Below are 20,262 nucleotides of genomic sequence, written 5' to 3' on the forward strand. Positions count from 1 at the left end.
AACTCAGAAATTAACTGAATGTATTAAAGTTTAAATTACAAAATTAGTTATTAATTAATAGCAAATTCAAAACAGCAAAATTAGCTTTAAGAAATTTTGATCATGATCCCAATTACATTTGATGTACTATTTCTGCACAACATGAGACTGAAAGTGCTATAATATTGATTGGGGATCATCAAAGTTCACTTCTGATTTCAGTTTAGTAAGTGGAAACTATTTTGGTGTCAACATTTACTAAACAGAATCTCAATGGACAAACTGGATTTTCTTCTTAAAAACACTCTAGGAAAAGAGACTTGGTGCAAACTTTAAGCTACAAATAGTAAGATCAGTAAAGATGTAAAGGGTGCAATGAATGAGAGACAGAGAAGTAAAGGTACAAACTGAATTCAGTCATTCACCATTCCAATATGAAAACACGCCAAACTGCATTAGGTTGTATACTTCTTATCATGTTTCGGTACTCATTACTCAAAGTTATCCCAATATCCCTTCACTGTCTGTCATTACACACACTACCACCACCATCAACTACCTATATTTTACAGTCAGTCTATGTATAATATGGTTTCTGATTCACAAGTAAAATCAAATGTTGCCTGCACATGCCTATCTCAGTCTCTAAAGTGGAACCATCGACATCAGACACATTACGTGATTTAATTAGGCTTATGTTACATTAAAACTGTCCTCAACTTTTTAAAATTATTGACCAAGGTCTAACTTGATGATATGCACTTTAACTGATTTTATGGTTGCTTGTGAACTTTAGATTTGGTTAGTTGTTAACTTTTTTTCAAGTAATAAAGTAATCAGATAATTTTTATCTTATGCACATTATCATATTTTTTGATTTATGGTTATTTTTTTTATAAACTGGAAGGTCTATGTTATCAGTCACTATAATTATCTTTCACACAGATTATACTATCCGTTTATTTTATTAATTCAAGCTTTGTTGTTATATTTCAATGTATGTTATGCAAAATGTATATGCTTATAAGTTTCTACTTATAAGGCTTTAAAAAGTTGCTTGAATATGATAAGACCCCTTCTTGATGCCTGTGGTAGTCCTTCTATAAAATCACAATAAATAAGAATAATTATAGGGTTATAAGGACCAGGCATTGTATGTGTTAATGAAAGGCATTTAGACTGAATCAAAAGAGATTCTTCAAATTTTCTGTCAAGGAGTTGCAAAAGAACTCTAAAACTTTGATCCAGTAAGGTGTATTATTAATTATGCCACATAAGTTTATGCAATGTTCAGCAGTTGTCAAGATTAATAATGCATCCTTTCAAATTATCATGTACAAGAGAACTGTATTTATTTCCATATATGACTGAACATTGTGTACATGTCATTTTACAGATAGGTGCTCGGGAATTCTCTAAGCCATTGATCTTAGCACTTGGATTTGCACAGATTGTTGTTAATGAAAGCTGAACAAGCAAATATGTTCTTCAGTTTTAGTATGATATAAATGTAGTAACTGAATTAAGTGTAACTAAACCTGTATTTATAAAACTATCAGAATTTGTCACTAAATAAAAACATTTTTTTTTTCAATGGAGGTCATTGTGAACAACTCGATGGGTCACCTACGAGTTCAGGTGTTGTACCATTTTTGACTGATTTATTTTTAAGTTGTTATGAGGAACAACTGTTAAAATGTTGCCCAGTTGTACTTAAACCTTTAAATTACAGAAGATGTCTGGATGGCACCTTTTTGGTTTTCAAAATTAAACCTGATACTTTAGAATTTTAAAACAATTTGAATAATCAAAATAAAAAATATTAGATTTACAGTCAGAATAGACAGTTAACAGTTTACCTTTTTTCAACACTATTTTTTCAGTATTTTCATTTTTCAGGTAAAGTTTTTTACCTTTTGAATTTAAAAATAACATAATTTATAGTTCTTTATCCTGTTTTCCTGCAGAAATACAACAACTTGTTTTACAAAAAACAAAAACAGTTTTCCTATACAATTCATTGACAGTGTTATGAAGAAAGAATAAATCTATTTTGAATAATAACATGATAAGTTTAGAACTGTGTTTAAACCAGTTTCATTTGAGTAATTACTTTAAATATAAAGACAAGATCTCAATTAACATCTCTCTCACATCATATATAAAATTACATCTCCAAAGCATAACTTTGGCTACGTGGACTCTACAATACGTTCTTTGAGCCTGTCTGTTAAACAGCATATGCAGAATACCGTATATAATCAGTTGCTTATTCTTTGCTACTGTTTATAAGACTGTACTGTAAATGTCATTTCTGAACATTTCAACATCTTGGGAAGTAAAGTGATGTTATACACAAAAGAAAGTTTGTGGACTCGCAAGATACATCCTGAATTAAATGTTTTCCATATCACTCTGAATTTATCATATTTCTATATCCTGTTTTATTTATTGTATTTGGTTTATAATGTTATATGTGGCTTCAAATTTGGTTTGTAATTTTGATCAGGTTTAGTTTTCTGTTTTTTTTCAGGCTATAGGAGTCTATGAATATATTGTATACAGTTTCCCTTTGTTAGTTAGTGTAATTATAATGGGGTTGTGATCTAAGGAAGTGATGATATTCATGATTCATGATTAGAAGTGAAGTAACTTCTAATTTGGCATTTACACATTTAATTTTATAGTTCTAATATACAGGTACCCAAGATAAAGAAACACCATAGTTCCTCTTCGAGTGTAGAATGTGTATTCAGTTATGTATATTAAAATGAATTTTCACTCAGGTGTCATGCATGTAGTCAGTGACAACTTTGTATGTTAGATATTGTGTGGAAAAGTTGTAGAACTTATGCTAAACCCCAAAGGTTACATTTTAATTTTGTTCAATCTGTGTGTAGAATGAATTTTTTCTTGGGCACCAGTATCAAAACATTATATGACTGTGAGATCAGTTTGTTTTTTTAATATGGAGTAGGACACTTTACAATGATACTAACAATATTATTTGGTCTTTAGGCCTATTAAAACTGTCAATGTGTCGAGATTCTTCACCATTACTTTGTGAATGGAATAATGATACAAGTGGCACTTGACTGGCTGTTGTGAAGCTGTGCAGCTCAGAGGGAGCACTGTTTGGTACTGCTGTTTTTTAAATGGTTATACCTGCTTGGCCCTGTCTGTATGTCAAAGTTAAAGTTGAAGGTTTATTTCTTTTGTACATGTGTATGTACTCAAGAGAAGCGTCTTTGTCTGATCTAACAGTATGGTATTTTCATTAACTTTCTTCTGCTTGTCTCCATCTCATACAGATGTGCCTTTTACCAACACCAATAGCTAGAGTAATCTATGGACTGTGGGACATCACATCAGAATCTTTTCCAACCTAATACTGTGGTATCTTTGTAGTTTTCTTTCCTGCCTGTCTTCTTTTCATGCAGATGTGCATTTCTTCAGCAACAGTGGCCATAGCATTCTAGACTTAATGTCAATGAATATAGTTTAAGACTAGCATTTTACTTAAGAAAACAATTATGTTTAGTATTTAACTTGTGTTTGATTCTTAATCATTTATTGTCCATTTTTGTTTTATTTCCTGCTCAAAATTTTCAGAATTTGCTGCATTGTGGATACTTAAAACTATTTCTTAAAAATCACTATACCTGAAACTACAGTAAAAATGATACAGATATGTACATACGAACCACCACAATGGAAACAAGGAAAGGAGCACAACATGATACAGATATGTACATACGAACCACCACAATGGAAACAAGGAAAGGAGCACAACATGATACAGATATGTACATACGAACCACCACAATATGAACCACCACAATGGAAACAAGGAAAGGAGCACAACATGATACAGATATGTACATACTGAACCACCACAATGGAAACAAGGAAAGGAGCACAACATGATACAGATATGTACATACGAACCACCACAATGGAAACAAGGAAAGGAGCACAACATGATACAGATATGTACATACAAACCACCACAATGGAAACAAGGAAAGGAGCACAACATGATACAGATATGTACATACAAACCACCACAATGGAAACAAGGAAAGGAGCACAACATGATACAGATATGTACATACGAACCACCACAATGGAAACAAGGAAAGGAGCACAACATGATACAGATATGTACATACGAACCACCACAATGGAAACAAGGAAAGGAGCACAACATGATACAGATATGTACATAAGAACCACCACAATGGAAACAAGGAAAGGAGCACAACATGATACAGATATGTACATAAGAACCACCACAATGGAAACAAGGAAAGGAGCACAACATGATACAGATATGTACATAAGAAAAACCACAATGGAAACAAGGAAAGGAGCACAACATGATACAGATATGTACATAAGAAAAACCACAATGGAAACAAGGAAATGCGTATAAAATCATACTGATATGTGCATAAGAAAAGTCAAAGCATTTATTTTTAATTTTGTATTATTTTCACTCTTTTAAGCTATAAATGAAATTATTTTGTTTTTACACAGAATCAACATCCATTTTAATTTTGACACTGTTTTCAGTTTCTGTTTTTTTGTCAGAAGTAATAAACAAGTGCAGAAAATAAATATTTCATTTGTTAGGAATATTTGTTGGCTGTACACATTGCCAAAATATTAGGTGCATTCTTTCTGGAAAAACAATATCCTGAAATACAACTATTTAAATTCATTGTATTGCAAGAAATATGTTATCATATATACATAATCAGCATGGAAAATATTCATTAGTTGATCTATTGCATAGAATAATCATATAGCTGACTTTATCCATATTAAAATCTTGAATTAAACTAATGGCAGTAGCCAGATACACATGAATTTTGTTTATCTCATAATTCTAATTCAACTGGATTTAAACTGATAATAAAAGATAAAATAGATCAAGTTGAAATTATTTTTAACTAACATTTCCTCCTATATGCATTTTATTATCTTTACATCATACAAGTAACATAATTATAAAACAAAAATAACAATTAAATAACCTATTAAGATTGATACTTTACTACCTTGTTTTCACTAGACTCATTAAACAACAGCTTACATGTTTTGTTCTCTTTAAACATTCCCTAAGTGTTTTAATATTTATCTACAAGTTTTGTTAGACAGTATGGCCCGTGGCACTATTTACACATTCTGAATGTCATAATCATTAAATATTCTAAGTGTGACACAAATAGCTCACATAACAGACTGTAATTATTCTACTCTAAGTAGCAAAATTAACAATCTATTATTTATTTTATATTTCATCAAATAAGTTACACCAAAAAATATTATTCATACAGAGAAAGAAACTCAATTTCTACATTTGTAATCAGACAACACTAATAGAAACATTTTAATCAGAAAAGGTAGAATGAAAAAACAAGATGTCTTATAGAACCACTCACAGTAGCCACTCTAATAAATAAATAAATAAATAAATAAAAAAAGTGAAATACCATTGGTAACTCATGATTTCCAATAATAGCTAATCCAACTTTCCCTTGATTGGTATGTTTTCCACCCTCGCTGAAAGTAATTTTACAGAAAGTTAACTTTCAAGTATTATCTATAAACAAAATTAGAAGATTAATTCACAAATTCTGAAGATAATACACTTTAATACACCACAAGTTTACAAATACATACAAATTAAATACACATGTGAATGTTTTGTTAGTACTTATTGCTACCACACACAGTTTGTATTTGTCTCCTTGTCTTACCATTATCACCAATAAGTTTGAAAAAAAAATCATTAACCCAACTAATCATAAATATTCCCTTTAACTCACAGTTTTTTCCTGAAAAAAACAATTTCAGAGACCTTAAACTGTCTTTGTACAACAATCTTTCCATCCTAGTAACCATTTTCTGAATCATTTCAGACAATTCAATGACCAGAGGTAAGAAGCCCATGAGTGAACACTATGGTCCAAATCTGGTCTAACCAATGATCTACAAACTTTAGACTATATTCAGTATTTTTAACATTCTATTTGTACAACCATTAGCAACAGTACAACAGAGAAGATGGCTTAACTCTCTGGCTACAGGTTTGATCAAAATGACTGAGTTAGTGACTTTATATTAACTTGTATAGTTTAAATACTATAACTTCTAATATGCTTTGTGTACCTTCTTAAAATTTCATAACCTTTCAGTAATTATTAGGAGTCATACTACGTAAACAAAAAATAATAATTTTAATGAATTATTTTCACCATGAACTTCTCCATGAATACATGAAGTCAAAATGTTGACTGTTCCAAGTGATTTTCACATTAAAAGTACTTTTCTTATATAAAATCTCAAATTTCTATTTTATGATCTTTAAAACCTACAAAGCAAAATTCACTTTTGTTGTTTTGTTTTTTTTAGCAAACTTTATCTCTTATTTTCTCTACCATAACTCTAAGTAGTCAACTTCTAACATGAAATTACATTTTTTATTCTAAATAGCTTTAAACTCTTAACACTATACTTAAATTCTATTTAAGAAGAGATAAAATATTTGCCTTGGTATTCTTTTGTTTTTTACTGTTGACAACACAAAACTCTACTTTTTTTATACTAACAACTAAATAACATTTTACTTAAATAATATATCAAAAAACATAGAATAATAGCATGAAATAAGCAGACAGTCTCAAAACTATCCCAATTGTTTCTACCTTTCTAAACATGTGGCAAGCTGTTAACAATTCAGTTAAGCTCGTCAATACATTTGTTGTGGGAATAAAATTTTAACTGGAATTAAAGTAGACAATTCTCTGAAAAAAAAAAAAAAAAACAACAATATAGTACATCATTTGATAGATTGAAACCTTGGGTTTCTGTTGGTTATGAATAACATAGTATTAAACATCAGAAAGAAATACTGGCAATTTCGTAAAGAGAGGATGTGTCAGGTGAGTGTGGCAAGAGATGTCCGACTGTATTTGATTGAAACCTTGGGTTTCTGTTGGTTATGAATAACATAGTAAAACATCAGAAAGAAATACTGGCAATTTTGTAAAGAGAGGATGTGTCAGGTGAGTGTGGCAAGAGATGTCCGACTGTATTTGATTGAAACCTTGGGTTTCTGTTGGTTATGAATAACATAGTATTAAACATCAGAAAGAAATACTGGCAATTTTGTAAAGAGAGGATGTGTCAGGTGAGTGTGGCAAGAGATGTCCGACTGTATTTGATTGAAACCTTGGGTTTCTGTTGGTTATGAATAACATAGTAAAACATCAGAAAGAAATACTGGCAATTTTGTAAAGAGAGGATGTGTCAGGTGAGTGTGGCAAGAGATGTCCGACTGTATTTGATTGAAACCTTGGGTTTCTGTTGGTTATGAATAACATAGTATTAAACATCAGAAAGAAATACTGGCAATTTTGTAAAGAGAGGATGTGTCAGGTGAGTGTGGCAAGAGATGTCCGACTGTATTTGATTGAAACCTTGGGTTTCTGTTGGTTATGAATAACATAGTATTAAACATCAGAAAGAAATACTGGCAATTTCGTAAAGAGAGGATGTGTCAGGTGAGTGTGGCAAGAGATGTCCGACTGTATTTGATTGAAACCTTGGGTTTCTGTTGGTTATGAATAACATAGTAAAACATCAGAAAGAAATACTGGCAATTTTGTAAAGAGAGGATGTGTCAGGTGAGTGTGGCAAGAGATGTCCGACTGTATTTGATTGAAACCTTGGGTTTCTGTTGGTTATGAATAACATAGTATTAAACATCAGAAAGAAATACTGGCAATTTTGTAAAGAGAGGATGTGTCAGGTGAGTGTGGCAAGAGATGTCCGACTGTATTTGATTGAAACCTTGGGTTTCTGTTGGTTATGAATAACATAGTAAAACATCAGAAAGAAATACTGGCAATTTTGTAAAGAGAGGATGTGTCAGGTGAGTGTGGCAAGAGATGTCCGACTGTATTTGATTGAAACCTTGGGTTTCTGTTGGTTATGAATAACATAGTATTAAACATCAGAAAGAAATACTGGCAATTTTGTAAAGAGAGGATGTGTCAGGTGAGTGTGGCAAGAGATGTCCGACTGTATTTGATTGAAACCTTGGGTTTCTGTTGGTTATGAATAACATAGTATTAAACATCAGAAAGAAATACTGGCAATTTTGTAAAGAGAGGATGTGTCAGGTGAGTGTGGCAAGAGATGTCCGACTGTATTTGATTGAAACCTTGGGTTTCTGTTGGTTATGAATAACATAGTATTAAACATCAGAAAGAAATACTGGCAATTTTGTAAAGAGAGGATGTGTCAGGTGAGTGTGGCAAGAGATGTCCGACTGTATTTGATTGAAACCTTGGGTTTCTGTTGGTTATGAATAACATAGTATTAAACATCAGAAAGAAATACTGGCAATTTTGTAAAGAGAGGATGTGTCAGATGAGTGTGGCAAGAGATGTCCGACTGTATTTGATTGAAACCTTGGGTTTCTGTTGGTTATGAATAACATAGTATTAAACATCAGAAAGAAATACTGGCAATTTTGTAAAGAGAGGATGTGTCAGGTGAGTGTGGCAAGAGATGTCCGACTGTATTTGATTGAAACCTTGGGTTTCTGTTGGTTATGAATAACATAGTAAAACATCAGAAAGAAATACTGGCAATTTTGTAAAGAGAGGATGTGTCAGGTGAGTGTGGCAAGAGATGTCCGACTGTATTTGATGACTAACTAAATAAGATTGAAGGCCATAAATTATGGCTTGACTTTATATTATATTGACTTTATTTTTATACTTCTTTAGAGGAATGATAAATAAGTTAGAGAAGAGAGAAAATGTCAGTTCTCATACTACAATACATTCAGGGTTGTTTTTATTTATTACTATATAAAACTAACAGTTAAAAAAAATTGGATTATTAGCTATGTTTTTATGCTAAAATTATTCATGCACCACAAGAAGTTTAATTAAATTTTGAATGCAACTCACTAAAACCTCATGACTGGCAGAGAAACAGATGTCTATGACAAGAGTTAAGATCAATAGAACTTCAGTATCCTCTTCTTCCATAACACTGTAAAGGTTGTTCTCATCAAATTTTTTTTATAACTCAAATTATAATACCTCTCATGCATTACTCATTTATTATAGTTAAAATCTAGTAGCTACTTATTTGTAAAACTCACCAAATCACTGAAATCCTTTTATAAAGCAGTAGCATTCTCCTCCTATCCAACAACAACCAAGTTCCTAATATTATAAAAACTGAGTAACTTATTGACCATTCCTTTATCTGTGTAATTGTTGTAAACCAAAATTAGCAAGCACCTCAATACTGAACTCTGAGGTAACTCCACTTGTAATATTAATCCACTTTGACCAAATTCATTTCAAAACAACCCTCTGCTTTCTTCCATCTAGCCAGTTTTCTATCCAATAAAACAATTTATACCATGCACCTTTTATTTAACTTCTACATTCTTAGATAAATATTAAAACCCTTTTTCAGGTAAACTTTATATTATTTCCTCTACCATAACTCTACACTGACTCTTTTAATTCCACCAACTCTGTATCCAAATTACTTTTTTTTTTTAAATTATAGGATGACTGTAAATAGATTGTTTATCCTAAATAGTTCAATGTTTGTAATACTTTACTTCTGTTTCTACTTAATCACATAACTGCCCTTTGAACAGAGGTTAACTAATTATCCTGCCACACAAGCTGTAAATCACTCAGAGAACATATAACTCATATTAAGTATATGAATGACACAATACACAAGTTACTCATGAGCAAACTTATGGATAACTGTTTTTATCATTTGTCATTATCTACCCTACATTTATAATTTTTACATCTTACTTACTTTTATAACAATAAATAAAACATAAGCATGAAAAACAAGAAACACAGTAGTTACATTCAATGTCTTACTGTTTTGCTGTCAGTTGTCAACTAAATTTAAGCCTACATGTTTGTAACAATAATCTAGTATACTAAATAAAGTAAAACGTAAAGAATGCACCTAAGAACACTGAATAATAACGTTTTTTTAACTAAGGAACAAGAGCTATAAAAAATAATTCCCTTAACTTTTCAAAACCTTTATCACAGTGAGAGAAACTGAAGATGAAATATACAATATTCTGTAGTGAAAACAATGTGATATTTTACACTATTTGACAAATTAACTTTGTATCTCTACTGATTACAAACAATATAAAAGGAAACATCGGACAGATTAATTGGTTATTTGTGAAAGAAGGGATGTGACAAGTTGGTCAGACTTTCTAGTTTACGTCTCCATAAATATCGATAATTGAAGGCTATAGAAATTAGATGTTTCCTTAGTAATATCTGTATTATAATAAGTAATTTACACAAAACTCTGTACTTCAGAGAGAGGTAGTAAAGTAGAAAAAATGTGATAATTCTCATTGAAGGGGATTCTGTAAATTTATTTAAATATTTTCTTTTAAAACTAAGAAATTAAAACATTAGTATTCAAATTTGATTTATTACATCTTGATGTAGAATTTATTCATATACACTGAAAGCAAAGCAGTTTCATTAGGTCATGCCTACCCATTGCAATAGAGTGCATGTATTTTTTCTTATAGCAAAACCACATCGAGCTATCTACCATGTCCACCGATGGGAAATGAACCCCTAATTTTAGCATCGTAAATCCATAGACTTGCACCTGTTCCAGCAGAGGAACCATTGCAACAGTTAACAAGTAGTTGAAATATATTGCTAGGGCACAACTGACGTGCTAGTATTTCCAGTTGGGAGTAAAATGGTTCAGCAGCTTTGTATTTTGGACTTGCAGTAAGATTATCCCAAGTTTGAAGCTGACTCATATCATGCTGTTGTTAGCTTCAGCAAGACACTTTTCCTCAGTTATTACAGTCTAATCAGCTGAACTATGGGTACCAGTTGTCAGCCCATACCTAACTGACATCGCATTTAAGGGAAATGTGCAAACATTTGTATCCGAGAAAAGCCAGAGTTCAGTATCAGATCCTATTTGCCATTTCAGAATCAGAGGAATTTGACCTTGACCTTTGAAAATATTTTAGATGAAAAGATGAATTTCTACACACTTTTCAAATGTATTTTAATCCTTTTGTATCAGGTCACAGGTTAAAGGCCATGTCATCACATTTGTTGATTTGCATTCAAAATTTTATTGAACAACTATGAATTTATGTAAATACATTTGGAATCAAGTTGTAGATTATAATTCAAACTTTAATATTATATATGAATTAATTTCTTAATTTGAAAGTAAATATTACAAGAACACATCTAAATATAGATTTCAGCGAGTCATGAAGTATGTTGAATACAGCACTGATATCAAAATACTAAGTCTACAGTTTTGTACAAATTATAAATTCAAATAACTAATATTAACAAGCTGGAATGTAAAATTAGAACCTCATATCTTTTTATTTTGCTGAGATAAGGCTCATCAATTACACAGTGGCCCCATTCAACTCTATTTTATGGTCTCATATGTACACTTACTTCAAAAGACTGCATGTGAATAACCAATCAACAGCTTAGAATGCCTTCAGAGTGGTTTCTCCTACCATTTTAATATTTGAAAATGCTGCAACATTCTTTCAATCCAAAATTTCAATGAGGTACAATGTGTCCGTAGTTTGCTTGAAGTTTCATATTTTTTAAATATAAATAGATCTTAGTTACTAGGTTAATAAACTATAGTGGAATTCTATGGTATCAGTATAGTTATTTGCAATTCTTTGGTTATTCAACTGTATATATAAAACAAAAAAAATTGTTCAATATTCTACATGTGTGAAATTCTGAAACGCTTAGCAAACCATGTCCAGCAGCAACCAAGTTCAAAGGTCGTGGTGAGAAGAGATAATTGTGTGTTTTACTTCTTAATTTATTGTTCCATATAAAAAAAAAGTTTAATAATTTATTTCTAAATAGTAATAATCTACGTACATATATAATAATTGAAATGTGACTGTATATTACAATATACTAGTCCACTACAACAGCCAAGACAGGGAAGACTAAAGATCACTTTTATATTACTAGGTTCGTGACCTGAGTGCACATGCACCGAATCGTTACAAGTTATCCAATGTTAGCCAGACATAATTGGAAGGTTAATATAATAAAAAACAATAAATATATATGTAAATGTATAGCATTATGAGACTTAAGCTATTTAGACTAAACACTTGTATTTTCATGTTATAATATGCAATTGTTAGAGCTAGAAAAAAAGAGCATAATTTATGTTAATTTCATAATTTTTTATGACATTTATGAGGTTGGTCAAATTACAGAACCCACATCATTAGAGTATAGAAAATGACATCAAATATAAAGTCTTAGTGAAAACAAAGGTTTGAAATATATTTAGGAAGTTTTAGAGATTATGCAAATAATATTTGAAATTTTTGGACAAGGAAGTTTTATTAATCATAACAAATCATTTTGCACTCAGACGAGTAACAAAACAGACTATTTTCACAAACAAATCTGTAACAAAAATATTTAATTAAAAAATCAGATATTTGTTACACAAAACTTGGTAATCTTTACTAAAAGTCTACCATATTTTGTGAAGATACACGTGCTGTATAAAAAGTCACAGTGCAAATACTTAATGTATGCAAATATGTAGATGAACTTGTGGGTATTATACTAAGCCCATTGCAAGAGAGTTAAATAAGGCAACATAATTTTTCCATTTAAACCTTAGAATAACATCTTGGTAAAATCTTAAATGAAGGACTGAGAAAAGGAAACAACCTCAAACCTTATTTTATATTAACTGAAATACAATGGAATGAATCCCTGTTTTAGTTCATTGTGTGTTTCATTCTCTAACATGTTTCATTGTTATTTGTTTTTTTATTCCATAACTACAGATGGGGACCACACACCGAGTAGCTTTGCAGGTTTGCTGATCGTGACAAAGTTATATTGTTAAAAGTGCAGGAAACCCCAGCAGTAAACTGTAAGGTTAATTACAGTATCAATCTCTCATTTACATTTTGTTTTCACAGCTTGTATATTACTAAGGATCTACAAACAACAGTCATGGAACCACAAACATAAATAACATGTTAACATAAATAACATGTTAATATACCAAAACAGAGTCTGGATAAAATATAAACAACAGCCATGGAACCACAAACATAAAAATGTGTTACCACTCATCTGCACTCCACTAAAATGCTAAAAAAACAGAGTAATTCTCATTAATAAGGGATAAAATATAAACAACAGCCATGGAACCACAAACATAAATAATGTGTTGATATACCACTACATCTGCACCATCCACTAAAATGTACTGTCATATTCATGTGCTAAAACAGAGTAATTCTCATTAATAAGGGATAAAATAGAAACAACTGTTGGAAAATTCATTATGGTGAAGTTGATCAGAGACAGTTTAACCAACTGAATGACACAGAAGTATTGTATATTAATGTTTTCCACTAAACACATACTCTACTTAGTTTTATTGTGTTAGCAAATTAAACATTAAAATATTTAGCTTTTATCCTGTTGAAAAATTATTCATGAAACGTGCAACAACATGTAGTTTCTATCTTGTTTCGATGCTATTCATGAAACATGTAAAATTAAACATTTCTTTGCTTAATCTAGAGCAAAGCCATATTGGGATCTGTTGTGTCCACCATGGAAATTAAACCATGAATTTCAGCACTATAAGACTGTAAACCTACTGATATCCCTTCATGGGACAGATTAAACATGCTACAATATTTAGATGTTACCATATTATAATACAATACTTGAAATGCAATAGGAATTTAAACATGCTACAATATTTAGATGTTACCATATTATAATACAATACTTGAAATGCAACAGGAATTGAAACAGATAAAGTATTAGAGAGCAACAAGTGGCAAAGAAAGAAAATTTTTTTTCAGTTAATTTTTCTTATTTACATTAAAAAAGAAGAAACAAACCCAAATAAAAAATATTTATCTATTAACACTGTAGAATTTGTCAAGTAAATCAAGTACATTTTATGTATAAAAACATAATTACGACACTCACAACTTGAAACTGTGAACTGCAACAGCATAAAGAACAGACGTCGTGGTAGCGTTTTGACCACCAAGTGCAGAATCTAAAAACAAATTTTCAACAGATTTATTTCACTAAATGTGAACATTTTTCTAACACAACCACAAAATTATGAAATCTTTTCTTGGAACCAAAGAGGAATTCAATTAAAAATTTTCTCCACTGTAAAGACAATTTTATTAACAAAACATGATCAACCATGTCTCTTCCTTGTGGAAATACTAGCAAGCCATAGCTGTTGAAGTTATTTTCCCAGACAATATGAGAGATTCAAATACACATCTTTATATTGTTATATACGTAGCTTAGTTTCACTTAATACCATTATTTAATCAGGAAAATCTACAGCAACAGAAAGAGAAGTTTTTACATGTAACAAACTGAAAATATCAGGATGCACAGCATCTATAAGGAACTGTTCTATATGAGTGAGGTGTGTGGAATCTTGGGAAGTACAGCTGTCTTGAAATGCAATATGTATGAAAAAAACTGTTCAATAGTAGCGAAACATGAGTAATATTGGGAATACAGCTATCTTGACATGCAGAATGTATGAAAATCTGTTCAATAATAGTGACACGTGCATAATATTGGGAATACAGCTATCTTGACGTGGTGTGCAAGATAAACTGTTCAATAAGAGTTAAACGTATAATAGACTCCTTTCCTAAGAAGTGCTAACATCTACCTCTCAAACAGGATTTATGAAAATAAGAAATGAATACAAAGGGAAAACAATCAACCTTAGTACCTTTATTGTTTCTTTTTTACTGTGTATCTAAAAATAAACTGACACTGAAACAGTTGAACATTACAATGGAGAAAGAATTAAATGTATTATGTAAAAAGTCAAATTTAATGGAAAATAAACTTGCAAATCTTGTGACTAGTGAACAGTATAAGTAGTTGGAAACAAAAAAATGGCATACACATTAACCCTTTTGGTGTGGTTGGTGACTACCTTCGACTTGAAGGCTCAGTGCGGCAGGCGACCTTCCTTTATTCCTGTTATTCTTATGTATTGAATTTAACATATATAGTATTGGGTACAATCACTGAATATTTCAGGGACTTTTGTTGAGTTATTGCTGAGATATCATGCTTTTAGTACTGATACCATAATTAGTTGAAGTGTCAAACATATTTTCAGCCCCATGCCAAACATTAAAAGTTGTTATTCAGTGCCGAAAGGGTTAATAAGAAAGAGATCCTAGCAGATACTCTGCAAATGGAGACATCCATAAAATGATATAAAGCAATGACAATAAATCAGTTATTTCAAATTATCTTCAAATAAATTATATATATATATTTTTCAAATTAAACAATATACTTCACCCAACATTTCCTTAAGGAACCCAAAATAATTTACAAAACCAATATTACAATATTTTAAATTTAGATAAGTACGACTCTGCTACTTTCCAAAAAATGTTTCCTTATGTGAAAAACTACATTAAACGAAATACTGTTCTGACACGAGATATAAAACTTTACTGAGTTCATATTCTTACTATTAAGCTATTCTTCTAATAAGTGCTTACTCCAGCAGATAAATTACTTCACCTGTTTTTTTTGGCTGCTTAGGAGCTGTATACATCAAAGATTGGCTATCATGATGTTGGGAAGTGCCATCAGAAAACATACTGGCCAGTCTAGATCTAACAAAAGCAATTCAGAAACAAATTTGTTATTACTTACTTGCTACTACCATATAATTGTATAGAAAAATTCTATACCATTGAAAACAAAAAATGAAATTATACACTTATACACTTAAAATCATAAATTATCTGCTATTTCTATAAATTCTACATTGAAGTTACTTTGTATGCCAGTTTTAAATAACAAATCAGAGACAGCTGCTATAGGAAACAGAACATTCTGTCAATTGCTGAAATCTGTATTAACTGGTATACATTTTTCATTAAATATTAATTTTCAATACCAAGATATACATAACGTTTATAAAAACACATGGGAATCTTTAATTGTTGAATTATATATGTGTACCTTTTACTACATGTCAGTGTTACATACTACACCACATGTAGCTGGTGTTAGAAACATGGGAATCTTTAATTGTTGAATTATATATTAATGTTACCTTTTACTACACGTCAGTGTTAAATACTACACCATACATAGCTGGTGTTAGAAACATGAAGAGATATATATTAACCTTTACTTTATTGACATGTGTGAACATAAGCTACTTAAATATTTTGTACCACAGGTAATGCTGGCATTGTCTTTACCCTGTCATAATTCCATATGGAATGACCAAAGCACAGTATCTAGATGTAAACAATAGTACTGTTTTGATATGAATTGTCTTCAGCTTGTCAAGCAGCAAGGTAGGCTAGGCTGTTAGTTTTGGCCAGGTTACAGAGAAGTAAGCTATGGATGATACTTATTTTCCAGGAAACTAATGAAGTACGAGTCTAGTTATCCACATGGTGAAGGAGGTCTCACAAGGTTTTTCATGGATAGGTGGATTTTGGTATGTACCCATAGAGATAGATATGACAATGACAGATGGAATTCCTGGTTTAGATAGGATCTGTCTGGTTGCTCTCATAATAAATCTGACCAGAAAGCACCAAGTTGGGTCCTGACTGAATACCCCAAGAGAGGCATACATGAATAATGGTGACAGACTAGAGAGGCACACCACTGATAAGTAAAATGATGATACACTATATGTAACTAGAAGGCACATATCTGACTACATAACTAATGGTGATACACTAGATATGAATAGAAAGGGCCACCTTTGACTATAAATGTATCATCAACCTTTGTACTGGAACTTTAATCTATGAATGGAGATTTTGTGTGTGTAATAGGTGAGCTGCAATTCTGTAAAAACATTCAATGAAAGACAGACCTGACCTGTGTACAGTTGACTATATAAATGTTAAAAAAGCACATCTTTGTGGAAAACAAGTTATGTTCCACAGTTTCCTTTGGCCAAGGTTTACTGTAGCTATACAGACAACACCATCCAGAGAAAAGGATTACCAGTGGATGGAACTTTCTTTCTGGCATACAATTGGTGTCTACAGTGTTTAGTAAGATCAAAACTGCAAGGTGTTCTTTATTTGTTGTGTTATCTGCATTAAGAAGCCATAACATACACAATTAGCAACTGCAATAACACTGCCACAGTTTCACTACTGTTGGCATCAGCATCCATGGATTTGGCAGCAGATGAAACTAAAGCTTGCTTTAGAGATAGGAATACTCACTCTTCTCAGTCCACTTAAAATATTCATCAGTTTTAACAAAATCACATAATGGCATAGTAATGTTTGAGTTAACTACAAAGCATAAATTGAAACACTGGACAACAAAACAGTTGTTACTAAAGAAATCTCAAATTATTTAGGGTAATTATTTCAAAACTGTAGTCAAAAGTTGTCCATGGCCTGTAGAGTATTGTAATATCTCAATAATATCAGCACTATGTGAAATACCATGCAATCATCTCACGTTATAAAAAGTTTTTGATAACACATCAAACATTAACTGTATCATACTGATATTAAAACTGCTAATAAACAAATGTTTAGTATAAAATTTGGTTAGCAGTAATTACAAAGAAGAAACTCCATAAAGAACTACAGTATGCCAACCAAACAAAGTTATGAAATGTGACTAAGCAAATTGGATTGTTGAATAAGGCTTTTAAAAAACTCAGGACAAGGAGACACGTGTTTAATTGGAAAATAACTTCTAAACCTGTATCATTAGATAAAAAAAAAGAAAGAAAAAACAACAAATTGTTTTCACAACAGGAAGTAAAAAACATTAAATCAACAGGATGATGAAATATATGTAGAGTCATACTAGCAAAATATTGATATCATATCACATTCAGAATTAAGGTGATACGTGTATGGAAGAATCATGTACAGGACAGAAGCCAATTGTACTGAATTATAGGCACATTAGAGGTTCATGTCACACTAAGAAAACTGAGGAAGAAAATGAATGAGCTGACAACATGTCCTAATGCAGATTCAAAGCCTTATTACTCTGAAAGAAATAACCAACTGAAAACAATGAACAGGAGTTATAAAATTGGTTTGTTTGAGTTTGTGAACAGCCAATTAAAAGGCCAAGAAACAGGTGTTGTAGATACATTTTTGGTTACACCTAAATCAACACTAATACTGTCCAAGTAACACAGATACTGTCCAAATATTAGAAATAGCAAAGTAAATGTAAACTACCAGAATTTCTTCAGTTAAATGTGTGTTTCATGCTACGTGGTGATAATTTATGTAGAGAAGAAGCCTGAAACTTTGTGAATATTATAACACCTACTTAACATTTTTTGTGGTAGAAGATTTTTCCATTTTTTGATTTCAGAGTTATACTAGAGAAGAGCAAGATGTATTTTTCAATTATTACAAGGAGAAGATTATTACTGATATTACTTGTTTACTGTTTGTTTTTGAAATAACATGAAACCACATCTAATTTTTTCTATTAGTTCATTATGCATCATTATTATTAATATATCAAGTTAAAGTGATCTAATATTACAAACACCTGTAATGCTTCTATTTAATATTTTTCTTATTTATCTTACCATGGTTGTAATATGGTAGTTTGATAAGTACATTAACTAGAAGAAACTGAGTTAATACATATTTTGACAATGAATATGAACAGAAGGTTTTGTAACAGTCATTATATGACAAAGTTGGGGCTGTTTAAATTAAATTAAATGGGTTAAACTATTCACTAAATATGTTCACAGTTTGTAATGCATCATTTCATACAGGTTTTCATAAAGTTATGAATGAACATTGTGCACGTCAGTAATATTTAAAAACCTTCCAAACTTCATATTTTAATAATCACGTCATCATCAACTTACCCTCCTTCAAAAGATAAATTGAAGTCTACATCTTCATCATCATCTGTGCCAAGTCCTCCCAATGAAAGCATTATACAGGTCTTAGTTGTTGAAATATTACTTTCTGTTTTAGAAAAACTACTGAAATATAACAAAAGATTTACATAAATTAAAACTTAATTTTAATGACGGATACTGTCAAGTTTTCTGTACTTTTTAAAATTATTGTTTCTATTGTTATTATGGCATATCTGTATAATAAAATTCAGTGATTGTGTTACATAACTTCTCTTGAATGAATGGTCACACCAACTTATAAATTGTACCAAACAAATCTTCTTGGCCCCAAGGTTTCCACACAAGTAAAGTTTTCACGCAGCTCCTTAAGGAACCCAGATATTATGTAAACTACTTTTAGCAGTTCCACTTAATTGAGCCCCAAATGGGGCAATGATTTACATTAGAATATGTAAACAACTAGCTCTACTAGTTCTAGTTATCATTTGTAACTTGGTTAAAGAAGTAAAATTTTTATACAATAATTTATTATAGTAAAGATCATCGAACTGAAAAAATCCAAAATACAGTCAAAGTACTAAACCTACATTATATACTCACACACAAAAAAACATTATATATATACGTGGGCCTATGGCCCATAAATTTACTAGTAAATATGACATTAGTTATGCATAGACAAGAACTAGTGTTAGTATAGCATGAGGGTAGTGATACAAATTATCATAAACTTGCAGCAATATACACTATAATATTAATAAGATAATACTGCTGTGTTGTAGTACTAATACAAAAATGAAGGTTACAGATAAATTCATAATGAATTTAAATCATAAGCAAATGAATTGCAAATTACAACAGGTTAATTCTGATTTCAGTGACTTATGACATTATTACTAACTAATCATACATACTTAATTTACAAATTATAACATATGTATATAACACTAGCCTTTGTTAGCATTACAGTTTTCAGTACTTACAATACAACTTTAGAACTTACATTGCATAATTGAGTTTGATAATACTAATAGTAGTAAATACTATTAGTAATAATAGTGAAGTTAACACACATACTCAAACTTAATCTAAAATGTTATATTTACCCAAGCTACAGAAGTTGTTTGATTTTCGTTTGCACTCTAAATACTTGTATTTGCACTTAGTACTAGTATTTAAAACACAATTATTAGTGTTAATGTTACTACACCTCCATGATGAAATGAAGTCACCTGATATGAAAGGAATCATTTACATTGATATGTG

At 30.9% G+C, this 20,262-nt stretch overlaps 1 protein-coding gene across 12 annotated transcripts in view; it reads right to left on the reverse strand.

The window, feature by feature from the left end:
* LOC143230141 (FK506-binding protein 15-like) overlaps window positions 1-20,262 on the reverse strand; it is a 118,527-nt gene extending 98,265 nt beyond the window's left edge. For 8 of the 12 annotated variants that reach the window (XM_076463209.1, XM_076463216.1, XM_076463213.1 and 5 more), the window contains exons 1-5: window positions 20,207-20,262; window positions 19,000-19,119; window positions 15,675-15,769; window positions 14,079-14,151; window positions 5,478-5,547 (exon numbers count right to left, since the gene is read on the reverse strand). In XM_076463209.1, coding sequence (XP_076319324.1) covers window positions 5,478-5,547; window positions 14,079-14,151; window positions 15,675-15,769; window positions 19,000-19,119; window positions 20,207-20,247 — 399 coding nt within the window. In that variant the 5' untranslated portion in view covers window positions 20,248-20,262. Of the gene's footprint in view, window positions 1-5,477; window positions 5,548-14,078; window positions 14,152-15,674; window positions 15,770-18,999; window positions 19,120-20,102 lie in introns of all 12 variants that reach the window. The other 4 variants (XM_076463210.1, XM_076463214.1, XM_076463215.1 and 1 more) reach the window with 4 other exon arrangements.

This window comes from Tachypleus tridentatus, chromosome 10 (genome assembly GCF_004210375.1).
Source record: "Tachypleus tridentatus isolate NWPU-2018 chromosome 10, ASM421037v1, whole genome shotgun sequence".
In the NCBI taxonomy this organism is placed as follows: domain Eukaryota; kingdom Metazoa; phylum Arthropoda; class Merostomata; order Xiphosura; family Limulidae; genus Tachypleus; species Tachypleus tridentatus.